A 21,785-nucleotide genomic window follows, 5' to 3' on the forward strand; every position below is an offset into this window, starting at 1 on the left:
AAATTTATTAAACGTTTAGATTATCGATTTACATAAAGCCTGCAATACCTATACGGCCAGTATGCCTAAAATATCGATATCGATCGTTTCAAAATCTATGATTTAATGTTGTAATTTGAAACCTCTTGTAAGAAGTATGCACCGATCACTGCAGTGGATGTTCATAGTTTGTTTTCTATGTATGAAAATATTCTGTCGGACAATAGAGTCAGTTTAATTACTGCAAATCTAGGAAAATACATGGTAAATAAATCTAGAGTTAATTGATTTAGTAGAAAATTAGTTATGTCGTCTAACAAATTTGTCTGTATTTCACACAGTTTAATTGGATAAAACACTGTCGTGTAGTTATTATTTCTTTTTTTATTATTTTGTTTCTTTACTTAACTCGTGTCACTGCAACCGTGGTGCTGGATAATATATAATACATATACAATATACATGTACGTCGAAATTTGATTTTCGTAGACGAGATAATAAAATCTTATTTTGTGTAACTTATTATGTTCCTTTTTCGAAATAAATAAAATAAAGATACACGTATTGTATTACTATAGGAACACGAAGATAATATTTTTCGTTTTTACACATATAACAGTGTGCGTTTAGACACAAATAACATATTTCTGTAGAAATCTGAAAATTTCAAAATATTGGACATGTTCCCTAACTAAAGCGGTACTAAAACCTCCAGAAAACTGTCAGGTATAACAGTAAAAAATTTGGCGACGATACGTTGAACGGTGTGGATTTACACGCGTGGCAAAAAATCTGGACTTTCTTTTATATAGTATAGCTGATTATATTTCATATTAATTAATTTATAATATATTATATACCTATTATATATTTCATGTTAATTAATTTATAATTTATTATATTTCATATTAACTATACTTTATAATATAATAAATCTATTTTAAATTTATATTAGCGAATTTATCGATAACGAGTAACAAACACACACACACACACACACACACACACACACACACACACACACACACACACACACACACACACACACATACACACACATATTATAAATGTATATAGTATTGCTTTGTTACAAACATCGAATACATTTGTTTCGCATATGGTTATCTAAAATGCTCTAACCGTGACGATTACACAAATAGTAAACGTACGACGGGACTGACAGTCACAAAGAGCCATCGCGATTCCGAATACACAGGGCTGTTACTTGCAATCGGGGGCGTGTGTACAGAGAGTGGAGACGGGGGACGTCGTAGAGCGGTCACCATATAGCACAGCGAGACGTTCGAGGTTAGTGACGACGAGGACGACGCCGAGCGCTTTTGAGGTACGTGTTACCTCCTCCTCATCATCGTTACTATAGATGTGGACGATCGCGGCCGTCAATGACGAGCGTTAACGTGACGACCACCAAACATGCGTTTCTGTATAGAACCGTAACATCACGAACGCCGAACACATCAAAGTGAGTACTACCTGTGGCATCTGCTCATTGCCAGTTTACCATATTATACAGATGATACATTGTCTATGCACTCTTACGTTTTTTGTTTTTTCCGGTAAAGCACGATTCCGTACGATTTTGATCAAACAATAGATTATCAAAAACACCCCGAAAACAACACGATTACGTACGATCGTCTGTGCAATGCTGCCATTTAATATATATTGTCAATTTGTTTAAAGTATTAAAAACTGTAAAATTGTAAAAATGTTAAAAAACAATTATAATTTAATACCTTGATATTTGTTACGAATTTTCGACAAATATTTTATTCGTCGTTATTTAATATTTATAGTCAATTCGTTTAAAATATAAAAAAAAAAAAATTGTAAAATTGCAAAATAATAATTATGTAATACTTGATAAATACTTATATACTTATGATATACAACAAAAACTTATCTAATAGGTATATAATATCACTGTTGTACGTCAAGTACATAAATGTTACTAAACAGACGACCGGATTTACAGTCCGATTTTTTATGTGTAGAGTTAGATTGTCGTAAATCGACAGTGCCATTTTTCGCTGGTATCAGTAAGTTCACCCAGTACGCCAGACGCCGGCTCCGGTATACTGTACTTGGAGGAACAGGGCGACCGGCTGGCAAAATATTATAATCGTGTGTTTGGACCCTTACTTATAGTTAAGTATAAGCGAAACGTATGTAAAATGCTCTAATAATTAAGGCCGGGGCTATACACGGCGTTTTCCGCCGCGGATTACAACGCGGCGTATATAACGTCCGTCGTGTATAACTATTAGCTATTCCGATATAAACTTCCAATTCGACGGAAACGGCGCGGAATACGCAGCGTACGAAACACGGCGGAAAACGACGTGTCTAGCCCCGGCCTAAGTCAAATAGACAAATACCATATGGAAATCTTGAAACATTGCATTAAACACTTGGGTACAAAACGTACGGAATCGTGTTCTACCCGTTTTTTCTTACTAGTTATTTGTATTTTGTAATAACCTACGGTAACAGTCGATTTTTATTTAGCGATTCCTGGTTATTGCTTTTGTCCGTTATGTCCACGAATCACCTTACGATGATGTAAATTTATTTACATTATTTATTTATGCATATTTTTGCATATTTTGAATATAAAAACTCGAAAAATACAATGTTTTATGGTACTATATCTATTTAGTTACCAAACATTTTTACGTCATGTGATATCGAAGGGAGTTTTAGTGAACATAAGAATATAATGGGGTCTAACAGAAAATCATTCAGTTTTAAAAAAAAAAAATTTACAAGCGTTTAAAGTTCAAATTCTTACGAAATATGTAAAAATCGAGAAAACTTGCAAATTTGTTTTGTAAATGATAAATAAATAAATGATTCATTATTTAATACTTCAATTATTTTTTTTTGCTTTTTTTAAAAATAAATATATTTCTTTTTTGCATTTTCAAAACAATCGTGTGCTTTTATTATAGCTTATTATGCTTTGAAACCCGAGCCTTAGGTATACATAATATCTATTAAGTATGAAGTTATATAAATTGAAAGTATTTTCATGTATTTTGAGTGGAGAGAGAAAAACTATTTAGTCATATCTCCCCTCTCAAATAAATCCTAAATACATCACTAGATGAACTAATTTACTGGCCACACATTTTAAAATTGAAAACTTTATACATTTTTATGTATTAATTAAATCTATTTTGGTCAAAACTTATGTTACATAAATAATTCTGTTTACCGAAATTTACTGATTATTTTGATTAGAACTGAGAATTTTCTATTTTTTACTATTTAAAGTACAAAGTTAAGTGTAACTTTTATGTTCATAAATAATTTAAAAAAATATATTATTGTAAGACCATTGATAAAATTTTTGAACTAATACATTCATCAACCTTCACAATTTCTAAAATATATTTGTTCCCAACGGGTTAGCCTCTTTAACTTTTAATGTATCGATTTCGATTAAAAATACTCAGGTAGATTTGCAATTGGTAGATTACTTGAAATGTCAGTATTAAGTAACTTGTCAGAATAGTAGATGAATATTTTTTTTATTTCGATGATTTTAATTTTAAATCTGTAGCTTACAAATACTAAATAAATAATAATAAATAATAATACTCTTATATGAGTAAAAACAAAAATGTAATTTTATTTAAAAAAGTTAAACAAGTAAAATTAATAATTTTAGACTTAAATAGTTATGGTTTAATTGTTATGGTTATGAATCATAACTTATGATTGTTATAAGTGTGATAACTTATAAAAGTGTAATTTTATTACGTCATATTATATACGTTATGCCGTACAGTATATTATAATCTTTTGTAGTTATATAATATTACTTTTATCAATAATAAACGAATACCATTGAAACATGAAACATTTTCTATATGTTTTATAATTTTCTAAATATTTTGAATATTTTTGAGTTATTTATAAACATTTGATATTTTCATTTTTTTTTTTTTTTTTTTTTAATGCTGATAAGAAAATTATTGATAAAAATACTTGAATTGTTAATACGAGATTCCTCATAAGTTATTCGTAGGTATAATAGTTGATTCTTCGATCAACACCATACTATGTTTAGTAATTAATATCACCTTGGTTCTATTATTTCTATCAATGGAAGATCAATTTGTATATATAATGAAATGATTGCTATAACAAGACATATTATACATATACACCGATGTATCTGCATGTAGTGCAGATACTCTTTTACTTTTTCCCCCTTTGCATGGTAATAATATCACAATTTATAAAACTATACATTCATAAATCTGTAAATTAAAAATAATGTGCGATAGTATTGACCCACATTACAAGCGTTGGGCATTTTGCTTCAAAAAGAACTGATTAAGTGCATGGATTTTTTTTTTTTTATAAACCTCTTTGAAGTGAAATTATAATTGGGTATGATTTAAAATTCTAATAAAAGACTGATTAATTATAGTACTTGGTTATTGAGTGACGTATTAATAGATGTATATGTAATTTCATTTGTTATTCTGATGAAAAACCTATTGTGTGGCTCGAGTTATCTCTCAGATAAATTACATGTCACGAGCATAAATATAAACATTTTAAAGATATAAAAAATATATATTTCAGTATATGGTGTTTCAATTACTTTATAAGGTATCTTAATTCAAACAAAAAAAACTAACAAAAACGTCATGCATTACCAAAAACAATCAAACGGTATGTAATTCATCATTGTTGCGCAATTTTTCTGACAAACTGCTAGACCAATTACCTACCCCCAGATTTATCAAACTATATTTTCGATGAACCAATGAATGGTACTACAACTACACCAAAACTTTTCTTGCTATACATATCTATAAAAAATATGGACATTTAAAATGTTTATAAATAACTCAAAAAGATTCAAAATATTTTTAAAATTTTATTATGTATACAAAATATCCATAATACAAGTATAAACATTTGGTGAAATTTTCAAAAATCGTAAATCACAAAATTGATTTTTTTTTTAAATTGGTTTTATTTAAAAATTTTCATTTTTCTTTAATTTCGTAATTATTTAAAAAAATATTTTGAATTTTCAGCTTTTTAAAGTATTAATTATAGATACATTTTCTATATCCAAAACCAAACCCAACACTGAAAATCGAACTGTTTTTTCGACTTTTTATAGTGCATACATACTCACAAAAAAAAAACATATCAGCACTCCGTTCAGAATTTACAAATTATGCGATATTTCTACTAGAATTTAAACTAAAAAATAAGTAACATTGGAGAGTACGACACAATTCAATAATTGTAAGTCCTTTTGTGCTAAAATTTATAATGTGTTTTCTTCAGCAATTCAAAATATCCAAATATTATTACTATTTTTAATTAAAAATGTAAAAAATATGCAAATAATTGTTATATATACGAATGAATTCTGTTAATATAAATTAAAGCAAGGCAGAAAATTAATTTTAAATTTATAAATAAAAATATAAAATTATTAGCAATATTATGAATATATAGTTATAAACATATACACAATTATACATATATAGTGCATATGTATACTATTATAATACAAGGTCGGGGTATATACTTTTCGTGACGTTTTTTTTTCAAATTTAAAACGCATTATTTTATATTGGAGGGGCCTGTGCACGCCGGTACGATACGAAACGCTGCGAAATTCGCTGTGTATAGTTTCAGACTAAGCTGACAAAATGTATTAAGACGTATTGACTGTCGTTTTAGTGTACTTAATATTTAATACAGTATAATATTTTATAATTTATATACAACATATTTACGTATAACAAGGATACAATTATTAAATATTAGAAAAGTATTTAGTATATCATGTTATCATGAAGATAACATATTATCTTAATTATCACTATTAAACTCGTTTTATTTTATACATTTTTACGATAATTGTAAATCGTAGATCAGTTAATCAGAATTGTGCGTTACAGAATTCAGGTAGTCAATATGGAAAACGAAGTAAAGTTCATTAATCCGGAAAAAAAACCACTGGCATTACTGCATTGGGTACTTCATAAATATCATATTTTACGAACTCAAAACCATGGTTTAAAAAATGTGTTAGCATTGTGACAAGTATCAAAGTTGAAAATTACCAATAAAAATATTTATACAATTTATGGCATTATATAATATGTAATATACCTAAATAGTTTATATATTATATATAAACTATTTAATTTTACTAGTAAGTAAATTTTATTATGTAACTTTTTTTTTTTTAATGTTATTATTCAGAAAAATTAGCAACATTGTACAGACAAATTATAAAATTATACAGAGGTTTATTTTTATTGTTTTTGGAGCTATTTTTATATCCCATTTTATTGTTTTTTAGAAATTTAACGGATTCATGTTCTGATAAGTAAAACATACATAATCATGCTTTACTGGCGCAGTTTCGGTGTTTCCGGAAATATCACATACCATTCTATTACGGTAAGTACATATAATTACCCCCGGCAAGGAAGTATAATAGCCGCTATTCTCTTCAGCATAAGCGCGGATCCAGAACACATTTACGGGGGAGGGGGGGGGCATCTTGAATAAAATTTCGCTAAAAACGCTATCGGCAAAACAAAGCAGATATACATACAGTGTATATCAAAGTCTACGGGGGGGGGGGTATAGCCACTTGGCCCCCTCTTGGATCCGCGTCTGCTTCAGCATATTTACATAAGATCACGATATAAAGAAGATAGGGTGATACTGATTTAATAAATTCGTGGTACCAATTTTTAAAGCTTTTTAGTAGTACCACAATGATATGGCCGATGACGAATTTTGTTGTGAATATATTATTATAATATTAAACAGCAAATACTAAAAAATTAGATTTTTGTTGTTTTTAAATGTTTTACATATTTATGGGGATTTTTAAGTAATTATTTTATAATATTAACTAATAATAATTATTATGCATTTTCAATAATTAGTAATGACTTCAGACTTATAAGTTGTTACCAACCATACACTTTATTTTTAAATTCGTTAGTCATTTGGTTCATAGTTGAATAATTTTAATTAAGGAAATTGTGTTATTAATAGGAACTTATTATATTTTAGTCATTGTATTTTTACATTTTTGTATCAGTTTAAATCGTTTTGATAAATGTTTGTACTTTTGTTTTTTCTCTTGTTGCATTCTGTGTATCATTTGCAAAATGGGAGTTCCCAGAATGAGTCCCAAAATGATTTTTGCGTTGGCAAAATTGAATAAAACATATATACATATAAGTATACATAATAAGTATAAAAAATATAAAAATAATTTTTATTATCTAATAATTAATAGAGAAAATCTTAATTTTCTAATTTAAGATTTTTATAATTTACTTCATTATCTTGTAAATATAGTAAGTATTTTAAAACGATTAAAAGCCTCAAATCAACATTTTACTATTATAATTTAATACCTATTAGACAAACAATTTTTTTTATTAGTTTTCCAGCAAATAAATACTTATTTATATATCTTTATGTTTTATTTGATCCAATTTAGTTAAATGTATACCATTTTCAAACATTTTAATACTAGCCTATACGTCGCTTGATATTCTACTCATATAGTTAAATTTTTTTGTCGTCCTTTACATCTCCCTCGCTCTAATGCAGTATAGATGCTCTGATGTACGATTGTCGACCATGCAGCATGTGTCCTATATCTAAACTTTAATAATTATTACAATGAAACTTGATATTAATTTGAAATATTTTCATTTATATTTAGTTAAATTTATTGTTTATTAAATAATAATATTTTTATTATAAATATAAAAAAAAAACAATGTAAGAATAATGTAATTCTAACAATCTATATTAGGTATATAGAAGCCAAATTATCCTGTAGAAGTCTGTATCTCAACAACTACATACTGTACAAACTTGAAATTCGGAACAGTGGTTTCTCTGATACTTTAACTGTGCAAAAAAAAAGGAATTTAAAAAATGTTGCGTTTAAGTGTATTAATTAATAATAATTATTTACCGACAATACGTACTTGTAAATTGTGCAGCACGGCGACGCGGCGGTCCGCGGACTTCCAGCTTCCAGCAACCTATCCTTTTTATCCGTCGTGTAGATAAGAATTGTTTCGAGAAGTTTATAATTTGCGCATTGCAATCTGATTTCCGCATTCTAAGAATATTTTTAGTACAAAAAATCTGCATGCCATAAAATTAATTGAGATATCGTTATATCGGTGTAAAGCCATGTTGAAATTAAACTATTATATTTGCAAAGCCATATCTAATCACGAAAATAGAAATAGTAGGATAAATTATTAAAACGCAATAAAAAGTTAATACTCAATCAAATAAAAAAAATATAATTATATAACGACGATCAAAATAATAGGTATAATTTTGAAAAAAGTTTAGCTTCATTTAATTTTATAATAACAACGACTATTTTTGTTGTATGTATGCATGGGCGCCCATTGGGAAGGGCAAGGGGGGCACTTGCCCCCCCCCTGGACAAAAAATATTAAAAACTCAATAAATATTACCATAATATAATTATTATCTTTACATTTGAGAATTTTTTATTTTGACCCCCCCTAAAATTTTACTTATGGGCGCCCATGTATGTATGTATTATTATAATTAGATAATTAGTTTTTAGTAATAACTATTAAATCTAAAATAATTTATATAAAGGTTTGTGAGATACATATTTTAGATTATGCTGTTTCCAATATTACCTATCTATTAATAATATAATTTAATATTTTAATATCATAATAATATATTGTATTTAAACAATAAAAAAACCATGACGTGTGGAGTTACAGTGTTAAAAAAACTTATATGCAGAGTTAGGGTGTTAAAAAAATCTTATATGTGGAGTTAAAGTGAGATATATATATATATATATTTATATATTATCAAATGGCTACGATGCATGCGTAATTACGGTGTACTGACGCACGTACGTACACCAATATTTCTTACTATGCAATAAAAAAAAATAAGCGGACGAATTCAGATAGTTAACTATATCATCACACTGCATACTTTAAGAGCGTGACAATAATATGTTTAATTTTAATTTATTACTATTCAGTTGGTATGTAATATCAATATGCGTTCTAAAAATTGTAATCTTATAATAAATAATCTATGATATTTTCATTACCCGAATGTATTAACGCTAAAATGATGTTTGTGTGTTTTTTAAATATATTTTTCTTTCATCCAACGTGTTTCGGTCATAATGTAAAAATTAAGGATAGTTTCTGGTGACGATTATTTGATCTTGTTGATGTTTTAATTATAAATGGCTTATTCTCAGTTTTTTTGTTATAATATTAGGAAAAATTAACGAAAAAATGAAGAAAATAGGCTACTGATTTGCTGTACAGTATAGGTATCGAGTGGGTCACTATCATGGATGTGTTAAATTCGAATTCAATGATACATTATTGTATACAAAAAAACGTTTCTAAATGAAGTCTGCTTGTCAGCCTTTATTATTAAATATATATATATATATATATATATATATATATATATATATATATTGTTATTAAAGTTATTTATTTTACTTTTAGACTGCATCAGTAATATCCTAGGTTGAATTATTTTTTTCCGATAGAATTGCATTTCAAAATATCATAATGTGTATAAAATATCATTTTCAATAACCAATTTTGTCAAATGCTGATCTACTATTAATTTTTAATTTCTATATTATAAGTATAGGGATGGTCAACAAATCAATCGCGACTCCCTTTTGTAATTTATAATATATATTTTTTATATATTTGATTACTAACAACCTTTTTATTTTTTTAGATCGTGACAACATAAAAATACTCAGAGGTCGATTAAAAGGACGGTGGTAAACTATCCCGATTTTTTAAAATAGTAACCTCTCACGATGGTAAACTCCCCCGGGTTAATATTATGTTTACCTGAAGTATATGTGTAAACTCTCCCGGGTCAACTTTATAGTTACCTGTAGGAAGTATGTAAGCTCTCCCGAGTTGTTTTAAATGTTATTGCTACATTACGAGTTGGCTACACTGCAGAGATTGTGATTATCATTTTATCGTATCGTATTACCATAAATGTGTAAATCATATTACCATGTTATAAAAATATTTATACAAAAAATAAAGAAAAAAATATATCCCAAAAAATATTAGATTATAAAGAACAAAAAAATAGATTCCCTAACTCTTTTTAAAATCTGTATGTTCTTATTATCAAAAACAATAATTTTAACATTTTTACGTATATTTTGTATTTGTAACTTATATTATTATTATTATTATTATTGACTATTTTTAAAAGAAACTTTAATGTATATTGGATTTTTTGAAATTTTATTTTTTATTGTATTTTGACTATAATATCATGTTCATAGCAGCTAAAGACATTAATTTATATTGTTATTATTATTATATATGATTGACTATTTTTAAACGCAACTTAAATTTATATTAAATTTATTTTATGATTTTTACTAGACCCGGGAGAGTTTACATGTTTCCGTTAGGTAGTACAGGAATAAATTCGGGAGAGTTTACACGTTTCCGTCAGGTAGTACTTTAGTAGACCCGGGAGAGTGTACTATCGGGAAAGTTTACAATCGCCCGATTAAAAATCCATAAAAGTCGGCGCATCCGAGTTGGGTCCCGAACTCCCGAATACTAGGGGCTAATTGCAGGTAGTGTACTAGTTGGGTCCCTAATTTAAAATTGCTACACTAGTTGGGTCTCGAATTATTTTAGGTACTACACTAGTTGGGTCCCGGATTAGGTTAGGTTAATGTGTTGTAGCTAAAAAAATTCAGGACCCAACTAGGGTAGTAACTATAAAAATCCAGGACCCAACTAGTGTAGCAATTTAAAATTTGGGACCCAACTCGAATGGAGCCATAACAGTTTGTCACCCCTGTTATAGGGGGAGTTTGTAATTTGCACCAAAATGATTATTTGTTTGTTCGATTATCGAGTATTCGATTTTGAAATATTCGATTAGGTATTCCTCGGTATCTTCGTAAACTAGACTAGATGGACACGAATGACAATAATAATTTTTCGGGATTTTGTCTAATTTTTTTTATATTCATAATAATATGACTTTAATTTTACATATAATTTTTTTAATTGGCCAACTTTTTTTAAATTCTTAATAATACGATTTTATATAAACCCACAACAATATGTATATAAGCTCACCTATTTTATAAATAAAACTAAGCTAAATTTATACTAGTATATAAAAACTTGTAAGTTTGTAATACTATCGAAAAAATAATAGATTTTAATTTTGGTGCAAATTAAAATTTGTATTTCTTACTACTTGAGGATGGTGCATATTACATATCTTTATTTTGGTGCAAATTACACATGTTGTAAATATTTTGGGTCGATTTTGGTGCAAATTAACTACAGTCGTTATAGTATACTAGTAATAATGATATATAAATTCAAATTAATACTAGTATAGTATCTATAGTTATCTGTTCATATTATGTTATCAAATTAAAAGCTAAATATAATATAACATATTTTGTCCAAGAATAGTAAACGTGACTTATACTTATAGTTTACTGATATGCTTGCTTGAAAGTATTTTTTTTGTTAGGTACACGATGACACAACGTTATTTTTATTATTTTATCGAATAGTTTGCTAGTACTATAAAACAGTATATTGTCATTGCGTAGATGCAAATAATACGCATTAGTACTGTCACTGCGATGCGTATCGCCGATTTCTTTTTCTTATTTTATTTTTCTCAAAAAAAACGTCATTTGAAAACTGGACTCACTTAAAAGTAAACATCAAAATATTTGAGTTGTTGCAATAAAAAGATTCATCTAGATACTAATTCGATTAGAAAGGTATGTGCTTATATTTATTTCCAATAAACACTTAACACATAAATTAAATTACTAGATATAAATTATTAATGTGTTTAATACTTTAATATAAGACTATTAATGTGAATCTAACTTATCTAACATAATATTAAATATTGATACCCGTGTTGTAATGTGTAACTTATTGGCCATAACACTAAGTGGATTTGGAGACTTCTTTAAAAACAGATATCTATCAAGTTATTAAATAGTTATGCTTAAAGTTAATTTAAAAAAAAAATGACAACAATTGCTTTATTATTTATTGCATATTATATTGTAACTGAGACCTGTGAAATGTGAGTAGTGAGTACCTATATACTATATATAATTAAAATATTTATTTACAGTGAGCAAAATAAAGTAAATATTAGTAAAACCAATTTGAAGCCACTATTATTGTTATGAGATGTTATAAATTCAAAAAAAAAATTGGTTTAACTTTTGGTTTACTTAATAATATTCACGAGTGTACCTTTTTTGCTTTTGTTTTATTTTTGCTCAAATTCAAAATATATATTATTTTTTGCATATTTTTCTGTTATTTAAATATATACGACTAGCTGTTTCACCTGTATACTTCGTTGCCCGTTAAAAACGACATTTTTTATAATATGATTAAAAATTATTTGTTTTTATTTAATATTTGATATAATAATGTTCAAAACTTTTAAAAAGAGCATAATAATGATACACATATTATTTAGTAAAAAATATTGATTTATAATATTACAATAGCTAAAAGAAAGTTGGAGATTTACCTGATTATGGTTGGCAGTTTATTGTTAAAATTATGATCATTATTTAAGACGTTATTAAAATAATGTGTTAAAATATTTAAATAACTGAACTGCAAATTGTAATTGAGTAAAAAAAACACGCAATAGGTAATAACTGTGAAAATACGTGTTGAATACAATGTTAAATTAATAGTTTTAATCAAATATAAAATAGGTCTAAAATTTATCCAATTATAATAGGTAACTATTTTCTTTTATTTAACCAACGGCAATTATTTGTAATTTAATACTTTAGGAAATATTTTTTATGAATTAAGGTCAACAATTATATTAAACTGTGAATTTGTTATAAGGACGATAAAGAGTAATGTTTATTTTAATAGTCAGTAGACAAATTAGGTTAGATCTTTATTCCTTGTATTATTGTTTTATTTTATAAAAGTCGTCGATCTATCCTTATATATATATAAAAGAACAAGCAATTTTGATGTACCATTTTGCGAAGACGCTATTTAACTCTTTTCAATTTTTTCACAGAATTGTTCCAAATACCTTCCTAAGTGTCACTACGTCGCCCGAATTTTTATTTTAAAGGGTTGAATTTGGTTAAAATAAATAAACGCAATAAGTCAGGTTGTTATACAAACTATATAAAAAAATAAAATAATTCAAAAACGAAATACGGTAGCCACGGAACTACGGTTTGTGTATCGGTTTTTTGTTTTTGAAAAATATAACAATTTTTTTTAAGTTTTTTGTTATATCGGTTAATATAAATAAAATATCAGTTTTATATCAGAATATCGGATATTGGAAAAAAATGTTATCTGCCTAGCTCTAACGAATTGTTCCGAGTCGTTTTGATATGACACTACGACAGTTAATTTGTCTACTGTCGGTCATACTTATCATAGCACGTATTATGACGTAGCAATACATAATGCGTATTTAAACGACGAAGTTCTTAACTGCATTTTTAGATATCTTAAAATTACAAACATCGTTTATTCCATAAAACGTATTATATTATCAAACACCATTATGTATTCAGCTGTTGATAACGTGGATGATTTTCAAATTTTGTATAATGGTTCTATTGGAAATGATGATATTTGGCATTGAATGTGTGTATTATCGTAATGAAACAAGTGCGTAGTATACGATAGTAAAATATCACTGAAGGTGGGAGTTCCAATCATATTATTGAGAAATTTGAATCCTCTTAGATTATATTATAATGGGACTAGGCTCCGTATAACCTCTTTTACAAAAAATGGAATTGAAGCTGAAATTTTGACCAGATGTGCTATGGGAGAAAAAATATTTTTATTGAAAATACCATTATACTCTAACGATTTTCCAGTTAAGTTTAGAAGAGTTCAGTTTCCAATAAAAGTTTATTTTGTAATGACAATTAACAAAGCCCAAGGTCAGATTTTAACTTATTGTGGTGTAGATTTGGATAATAACTGTTTTTCATATGGACAATTATATGTGGCATTTTCTAGAGTTGGAAGACCTGACCATTTATAAATGTTTATGCACCACAAAATAAAACTCTCAATGTGGTATACCAAGAGGTTTTGACCTAAGCCATATTAGAATTGAGCAACTACGTATAGAATTATTTGTAAATATTCATAAATAAAATAATTAAACTATACAAGTATAATTATAATTATAGAATCATTTTTAAATAACAATATGTGCATAGAATCATTAGAATATATAATATTATATATTATAATTTTTTTATTTTATTTTATTTTATTTAAAATTTAACTACTACTACTATTTAGCACTTGATAGAATTAAGTAAAATAATTTTTCTTCTTCTTTAAAACATAACAACGTGTGTTGATTTAAGAATTTCAATTTGAGAAAGTAAAAACTGTACACGGCGAAGCCGGGTAATTCAGCCATATATAATATACGGCCAACGCCAAGATTAAAGGCTATAATATAACCTAACTAACTTACCGACTGATAAACGTAGAGCCTGAACTATGATAGATTGAGGTTTGAAATTTACACGGTACATCCGTACCAATAGTGTGCAATAAGAAAGCATTTTAAAAATTCGCATTTTAAAGTGATGCTGGCACGATTTTTTTGAGATTTAAAATGGTCAATGAAAATGTCAAAGTTTTGAACAACGTTAAACCGAATAGTGAATACTAAATAACAAATTAATCAAAGTTCGAATCATATTATAGATTTGGAATTTTTAACGGGCAACGAAATGCATGGAGTCAACTAGTTCATTATATTTTGAATATTGAAAAGACAAATAAATAGTCAATTATTAGAAGTATTTATAATAAAGATAATAAAATAATAAACGATAAATTGATAAATTTGAATTAGGTAGATTTAGAAATGAATTCTTTTTCGTAAACATTAGTAATGATATTTTTAATAATATTGTTGATGAAAACATATCACGAAATACACTTGTTGATATAGGATGACAGAGTGTCTCAGATCGTAATCGTTTTTCGTATACAATGATACATCATTAGATTTAAATTTAACACACCTATAATAGCGACCCACTTGACCCCTAATGTACATCAGAGCGGTACCCACTTGCCTAATTTTGTAGTACTTTATTTAACAATTTAGAACTGTTTAATTATTTAAGCAATATCCTAAATTTAATGGTGTTTTAATGGTGCAGAAATTATTACCAATTAAAAGAAGCATAAACATAATGGCTCCAGGTGCATTGATGAATAAATTGAAGTTAAATTTGAGCTTCAATAAAAACGATGCTCGCACGAATCTGAATTCCGAAGATACTGTCATTACTCATCAAGTAATATTTTGATATATGTATAAAATATTCACCAATCAACATAACTGTCTTTGTGATAGATTGTTTTGGTAACTTTGCACGTATATTGTTGGTTTTAGTCTACACACATTGATTCTTCTTCCAACAACGGTGAATCATCTCCTTGCATGATAACAACTCGTATGGAAATCAAGAATGATAGTTACCTATTTAAGAGATATTTCCATGAACTGGACCTGATAAAGGATGCCATGCAGTCAGAAGATGTAGAAAACACTTTACAATGGTGTTTGCTGTACGTAGAAAACGCTGTTAAAGGACTGTTTGCCAACAACCATGCGAACTCTCAAGAACCAGCTGTTTTCACAACGCTGTTCTATTTGGTTAGGAAGGCATGGGAATTGCCGACTTGTAAGCTCGGTTATGCGTTGTGTAACAGGGTCCGGGATTGTGGTTTAACGGATTTGTTAATAAAAAATTGCGTTTCTGAAGACCCAAAACTCCAATTCTCTAGTACCAGACTGTTAGTGGAATGTCTGAACTCGGAAAATCGTGACTACGTGATCAAATACGGTATGGTTCAAATCCAGCAAGTGATACGAACGTTTAGGCATCAAGAGAAGAGGACGGCCGATCAATCGATAGTCATAACTGGTAATATGATGTTTGAATATATATATATTTTAATTTCCATTTCGAATTTCGCTCTTAACTTACTAATAGATAAAATTTAAAAGCAATTAAAAAATTATGTTATGAATACTTATGTTAGCACTGTATAAGGCAAATCACACGAGTTAAATTAAAATAGTAAATTTTAATTTTTCACCACTCAATATTATATTTATACGTAATCATACGTTTATGCATATAAAATAATGATATCCTGTAGGTAATGTAAGATTCTGAGTGGAGCGTGAATATTGATTATATAATTATATATTGATTTTACAACGATCGATTATGTTTGGTATTTTTTTTTTTATGTCAGTCAGCATTATTAGAGTTAATAAAAATGTTTCGATTTTTTAACTTTGGGGTTGTCTGTGACATCAAATCACATTTAGTTAGTACTGATTAGGGGGTAAAATATAAAAAGTTTCTAATATTTTTTTAAATTACTGTGAGCAAAAATTATTTTGGAAAAATTAGTATTTGACAATATAGACTTATGGTGTAACTCAAAAACGAATATCCATAGCTACTTGATATATAGTTTTCATACAGTTCTAATATTATAATTTCTATGTATTACATTATTTAAAAAATATTTTGACCTTTTTTGAGTTATTTGCATGTATGCAGTTTTCAATTATCTTAGTTTTTGCTCGATAAATGTTGATTAAAAATTATTTTGATAATAATTAATACAAATGTTTACAAAATTCGTAAAATCCATGACAATTTATAAGTTATAAATATACTGCAAAAAATTATTTATAAAATCTTCAATTTCAATAGCTAAGGTATGAAAATTTAATTCAATAAATAAATAAATAGTTGAAATTAAAATTAAAAAATCCAAAAAATATAGGTACAACCATTATTATTGTTAGTTCAAATATTGCATTATCTAATGATATTAATCATTTTGTTCTAATTTAAAAACATTTAGGAGAACTTAAAATGTTTACGTATATTATAAATTAAACTATTTACAATGATATTATCAAAATATGTAGATTAATTCAAAGATATTACCTATTTATATAAACCTATTCATACTATTTTATGGTTAGGTTGTATTGACTCAAAAGTTAATAATAATAATATAATGTGGTATAAAATATATAGGTATAAAAGTTACTGTTGTAATTAAATACTAATTATATAATAAACATGTTTTCGGAAACAATTAAATCAACCTACCGTAATGCTGATAGTAGTATAAATTACTTTAATAGCTAAATAAATAATGTATTATGCAATTTTCTTAATGATATAAGCCGTTATCACGTAGAATCATTTTTTATATCAATGATGATAGATTAAATCAAAATTAAACGCGTCGGTTAACTGTAGTACACTGAACCTACCATACAGTAGCAGCAGAGTTTTTTTAAATCTTTTTATTTACTGGAATAATAAATTTATTAAAACTAATTTTATTGTGATTTTTACTTAGGTTTACTTGCAAAATTATTTGAACACAGTGAAGAGACGTGTATGGATGTAATCGAATGGGGTGGTCTAGAGATAGTTGTGTATGAATGCCGAAGACAAGATACCACAATTCTGCAAAATTGTGCCCGTGCACTGGCGAACCTATCACTGTATGGCGATTCTAAAATTCACAAGCTAATGATCAATAATCACGCACATATATGGTTGTTTACGTTAGCGTTCAACCCACGTATTAGCGTTAAGTATTATGCTCTATTGGCTGCGTCTGTTTTAGCAACTGATAAAGATATTAAGGCGATCATGGACAAATGCGACACCCTGAATTTGATTGATATTTTCATTGCCAAACATTTTCCGACGGGTTTCGACAAAATCGATAAAATGCTTGCTCGATATCAAAGTCAAGACCATTTTTGGCTGAAACGACTAGTCCCGGTTTTGAGCTCCGATCGTCGTGAGGCACACACTTTTGCCGCCTTCCATTTTTGCATAAAAGCTTATCCCCAAAGTCAGTGTCTCCAAAGTGAAATCGCTGAAACTTTCAAGACGATCGGTGCTATAATACCGCTAAAAGACTTGGTCATTTCCGGCAATAAAATGACTTCCTCGATAGCGGCACAAGCGTTACAGTGGATCGGCGAAGAAGTACCGCTACCACTTAACAAAAAAGTGCCACGGTGGACAGTTAAAGATGTCCTTCAGTGGTTCAAAAGTGTTGGATTTGAACAATTAACAGAGAGCTTAACAGACGACCAAATGAATGGTAATTGGTTATTGAAGTTGACCGAGGAATGTTTGGAAAAAAGCTTTGGGATGCGCAATGGAATTATGCGAAAAAGGTTTGTATAGGGATTTTAAAAGTTAAGCATAGCAAAAACGCTTTGAATCTTATTTTAATATTTGTGCGAAACGAACAAGTGCCAAATAGCATATTCAATTTAACAATTCAATGTAATTTGGGGTTAAAATCTGTTTTTTAAATTTAACTGATTTTAGGTATATATAACATCAAATAAATCAACGAATTATTAAGAGAATTATAAGTATCCACCAAACTGATTTATGTTATTATCCTAAAATTAAATCTAAATTTACTTTTTAGTTATTACACAGATTCGTGGTGTTTATATTTTTAATTTTATAAAATTTGTTATAAATTGCATATTAAAGTTTATTATTGGATTAACATTAATTTATTTAGTAGTGATTGGTATTATAGAATTGGAATTATTTTTTTTATTATAAATTTTGTACTATCATTCTAGATAACTAATTTATACTAAATTATTAGAATAAATCATATTATTGAAAATTGAATAAACAAATATTTAGAATGCATTTCAATATTTTAATATGAGTGAACTTTTCAATTTTTACAATATTTCAAAGTAAACATTGCCAGTGAAATATTTTAACTATATTTATACTTCGATGGTTTAGAGCAGTATACATAAATATGTATTATATACATTTTAAAATTAATAATAACATTAACATAATACAGGTATTTTGTTTCTATGTTATATTGCTATTCACTGACCAAAATTCATAAATAATACATACTTAGAACTTAGGTATTATTATTATTATTTTTTTTTTTCAATCGTATTTTATATATTTTGCATGACCGACGTGACATTAGAAATATTTTTAGATTAGTCAATATTTATCATTACAATTTATTATATTTTGTCTTTATTATTCCTAGATTTATGAGAGAATTACAAAAATTAAAAAAATTAGCTGATTATAGCTATGAAGATCCGACCAATTTACACTCGTTTTTACAATCGATTCAGCCAGACTGTTCTGTTTATACATATTCTATAGTTAATGCTGGATACAACTGTTATAATATCGGGTAAGATATTTTAAAGTTTTTATTATTTAAAAAAAATAAAAACATAATTCTTATAGTTGTAGTATTCATCAATATTGTTTCTTGTAGGTTATATCTAATGATTAAAATGATCACTTTATTTTTAAATTTTAATGTATTAATATGCACGATGGATGATATTATGTCTTAGGTCTTTAACGGATGATAGCCTCGAACATCAATGCGGAATTAAGAACAGTTTTTATCGCAGAATTATACTAAACTCAATAAAAGGCCATCATCGACAAATTTACTACAAAAGCAACAGCTTTTAAATCGATTTTAAATAAGTAAAAATAATAACCAATACGTCGACGTGTGAAAAAAGTAAAAATCTTTGCTTTACTGTGTATACATATTATTTTCTCAATTTTGGGAAACTGATAAATTAAAAACATTAAACTGGATATTAGTACCTATGTAAAATGTATTTAAGTTAAAATTATTTATGTAAATCTAAAAGGAACAATTTTGCATTGAAATGTTTTGTTTGGATTATTGTATTCAATGTATAAATAATTATATAATAACTATTGTCTATCGAATAATAAAAATAATTATAAAGCTTTGAAGGTTTTTTTTTTTCATAAAAACTGAAAACTGTATTTTATTCAAAGCAATAAGTAATTATGATGCTATTATATAAAATTATATCAATAAAAATAGAGATAATAAGAGATGCCAGTTGATTGAACACTCCAAAATAAAAATAAAAATGTGTATTTCATATATGATATAACTAAGTGATGAACATTTTATTCATGAAGTCAATCAGCGTACACACAAAAAAAAAAAAATTATTTGATAAATATAAAGATAAAAATCACATGTAATTTTATGAATAGTAGGTATAATAATATATTTATGTTGAGAAAACATATAATAATCATGGAAATATTTTATTAGTATTCGCTGGTTATTGGTCAACATGATCTAAATTTTATAATAATACATTCAACATAACGGAATAAAACAATTTTTGTAATAAATAAATAATATATTTTTATATGTGTAATTATAATTTAATAAGTACGGTTTTCAAAAAACATTAAAAAAAAAAAAAAATCAAATACTATTAATTGCATTTAATTTATACATAATCCTTTCAACAGAACTGCGGTTAGTGTTTGACATGTTTATGGTTTTGAATCAGTTGTTATGTGGTAAATGTGATGCTATTTAAGAATAAAAAAAAAACACCGCATTAATACCTCATTTTTAGATAATTTGATTTGGCGATCGTAATGATACTAGAAAAAATCTGTTGGATTTACTGAAATATATGTTAAAGGCAAAGTGAATCTATGCTGAATTTAGCATAAAAAGAATTATGATTTCGACAATATAGTCAAAGCACTATTACTGTTCATTATGACACGTTTTAAATACTCCTAATAAAAATAATATAATAATCGTCGTAAGTATCGACATTTCGTGCACTTTTATAGGTAAACGTGAACTATTATATATCTATGACGTGGTGAGTAAGACGTATAACTGCATGAAAAGGAGTGAGTGGCTTTCACTACCGACAGTGCATCGAACGCAACGCGATCTCTCATTCTATCTTATGCATGGAGTCGATTGGTCGCGCCGTTGAACCCCCCTAGGTGGTTAGAGATTGATATAGACGGGTCATTATAGTACTTGTATATTTTACTTGCAACTATTGCGGACCACGTTCATCTAATATTTTAATATTAATTACAATATTTAATCAATCATTTTTTAATTATATAATTTATAAAAATAACTATATAGTCACAATAGGCACATACGTATTTGACTTAAGAAAAATATTGTAGCAGGTTTGAATTTATCAATATAATACAACAAGTCTAATCTTGCTAAATTATAATAAAACATATTTTTGTTGAATGAATTTATTTTCATCTTATCATTAGTATTTGAAAAAAATTGGAAATGCAATTTGTCCAATACGTAAAAAACTAAGTAATTGTCATTCAACTTTTTTATAAAGAAATATGTTTAGTTCGTGTAAAAAAAACTAACTCGTTTCTTTTGACTTTTATTCTAAATATTATTTTATAAATCTTTAAATAAAATTTTGAGAATGTATACTATTAATAATATATTCAATACAACATTTCTAATGAGTAAGTTAGGTGTAGTTTAAAATTCAAATTGTAAAGTTGAAATTGTTCTCTTTTTAAAATTACCAAAATATCGATCTATATAAATATTATCGACTATACGTAAAAATGTATTGATTTATCAATTTATAAATTATAAATAAGCCATATATATGTATATAGTATACATGCGTACACTGAGTGATTCATTTATCGAATAACACTCATATTTTTCAAAATCTAATCTAATCTATTAACGTTTAAAAAA

The 21,785-nt window shown here is 27.0% G+C and overlaps 1 protein-coding gene and 1 long non-coding RNA gene across 4 annotated transcripts in view; both read left to right on the plus strand.

Moving 5' to 3' along the window:
- The first annotated feature begins 565 nt into the window (after nucleotides 1–565).
- The window catches only part of LOC126549448 (uncharacterized), a 58,980-nt gene continuing 37,760 nt past the window's right edge, over nucleotides 566–21,785 (plus strand). The window contains exons 1-3 of one of the 2 annotated variants that reach the window (XR_007603551.1): nucleotides 566–790; nucleotides 1,140–1,462; nucleotides 1,563–1,679. This is a non-coding gene — a long non-coding RNA (uncharacterized LOC126549448). Of the gene's footprint in view, nucleotides 791–1,139; nucleotides 1,463–1,562; nucleotides 1,680–21,785 lie in introns of those variants that run through there. The other variant, XR_007603552.1, reaches the window with a different exon arrangement.
- LOC114131185 (NAD(+) hydrolase sarm1-like) lies at nucleotides 6,354–19,992 on the plus strand. Of its 2 annotated transcripts, none has more exons than XM_027996346.2 (6): nucleotides 6,354–6,450; nucleotides 15,305–15,442; nucleotides 15,541–16,075; nucleotides 17,547–18,384; nucleotides 19,254–19,406; nucleotides 19,576–19,992. In XM_027996346.2, exons 1-6 carry the CDS (start codon nucleotides 6,394–6,396, stop codon nucleotides 19,697–19,699), a joined length of 1,845 nt encoding a protein of 614 aa, XP_027852147.2. In that variant the 5' UTR covers nucleotides 6,354–6,393; the 3' UTR covers nucleotides 19,700–19,992. The 2 variants fall into 2 exon arrangements, with proteins under 2 accessions (XP_027852147.2, XP_027852148.2); XM_027996347.2 differs by lacking the exon at nucleotides 6,354–6,450 and adding an exon at nucleotides 11,682–11,866.

Source organism: Aphis gossypii, chromosome 1 (genome assembly GCF_020184175.1).
Source record: "Aphis gossypii isolate Hap1 chromosome 1, ASM2018417v2, whole genome shotgun sequence".
Taxonomy (NCBI): Eukaryota; Metazoa; Arthropoda; class Insecta; order Hemiptera; family Aphididae; genus Aphis; species Aphis gossypii.

Excerpts from the sequence above, each read along its gene's own strand:
- LOC114131185 (XM_027996346.2), top strand. The coding sequence starts at position 6,394 with ATGCTTTACTGGCGCAGTTTCGGTGTTTCCGGAAATATCACATACCAT. Across the intron at positions 6,451-15,304 it reads TCACATACCATTCTATTACG|AAATTATTACCAATTAAAAG; the intron begins GTAAGTACATAT and ends TTAATGGTGCAG. Across the intron at positions 18,385-19,253 it reads AATGGAATTATGCGAAAAAG|ATTTATGAGAGAATTACAAA; the intron begins GTTTGTATAGGG and ends TATTATTCCTAG.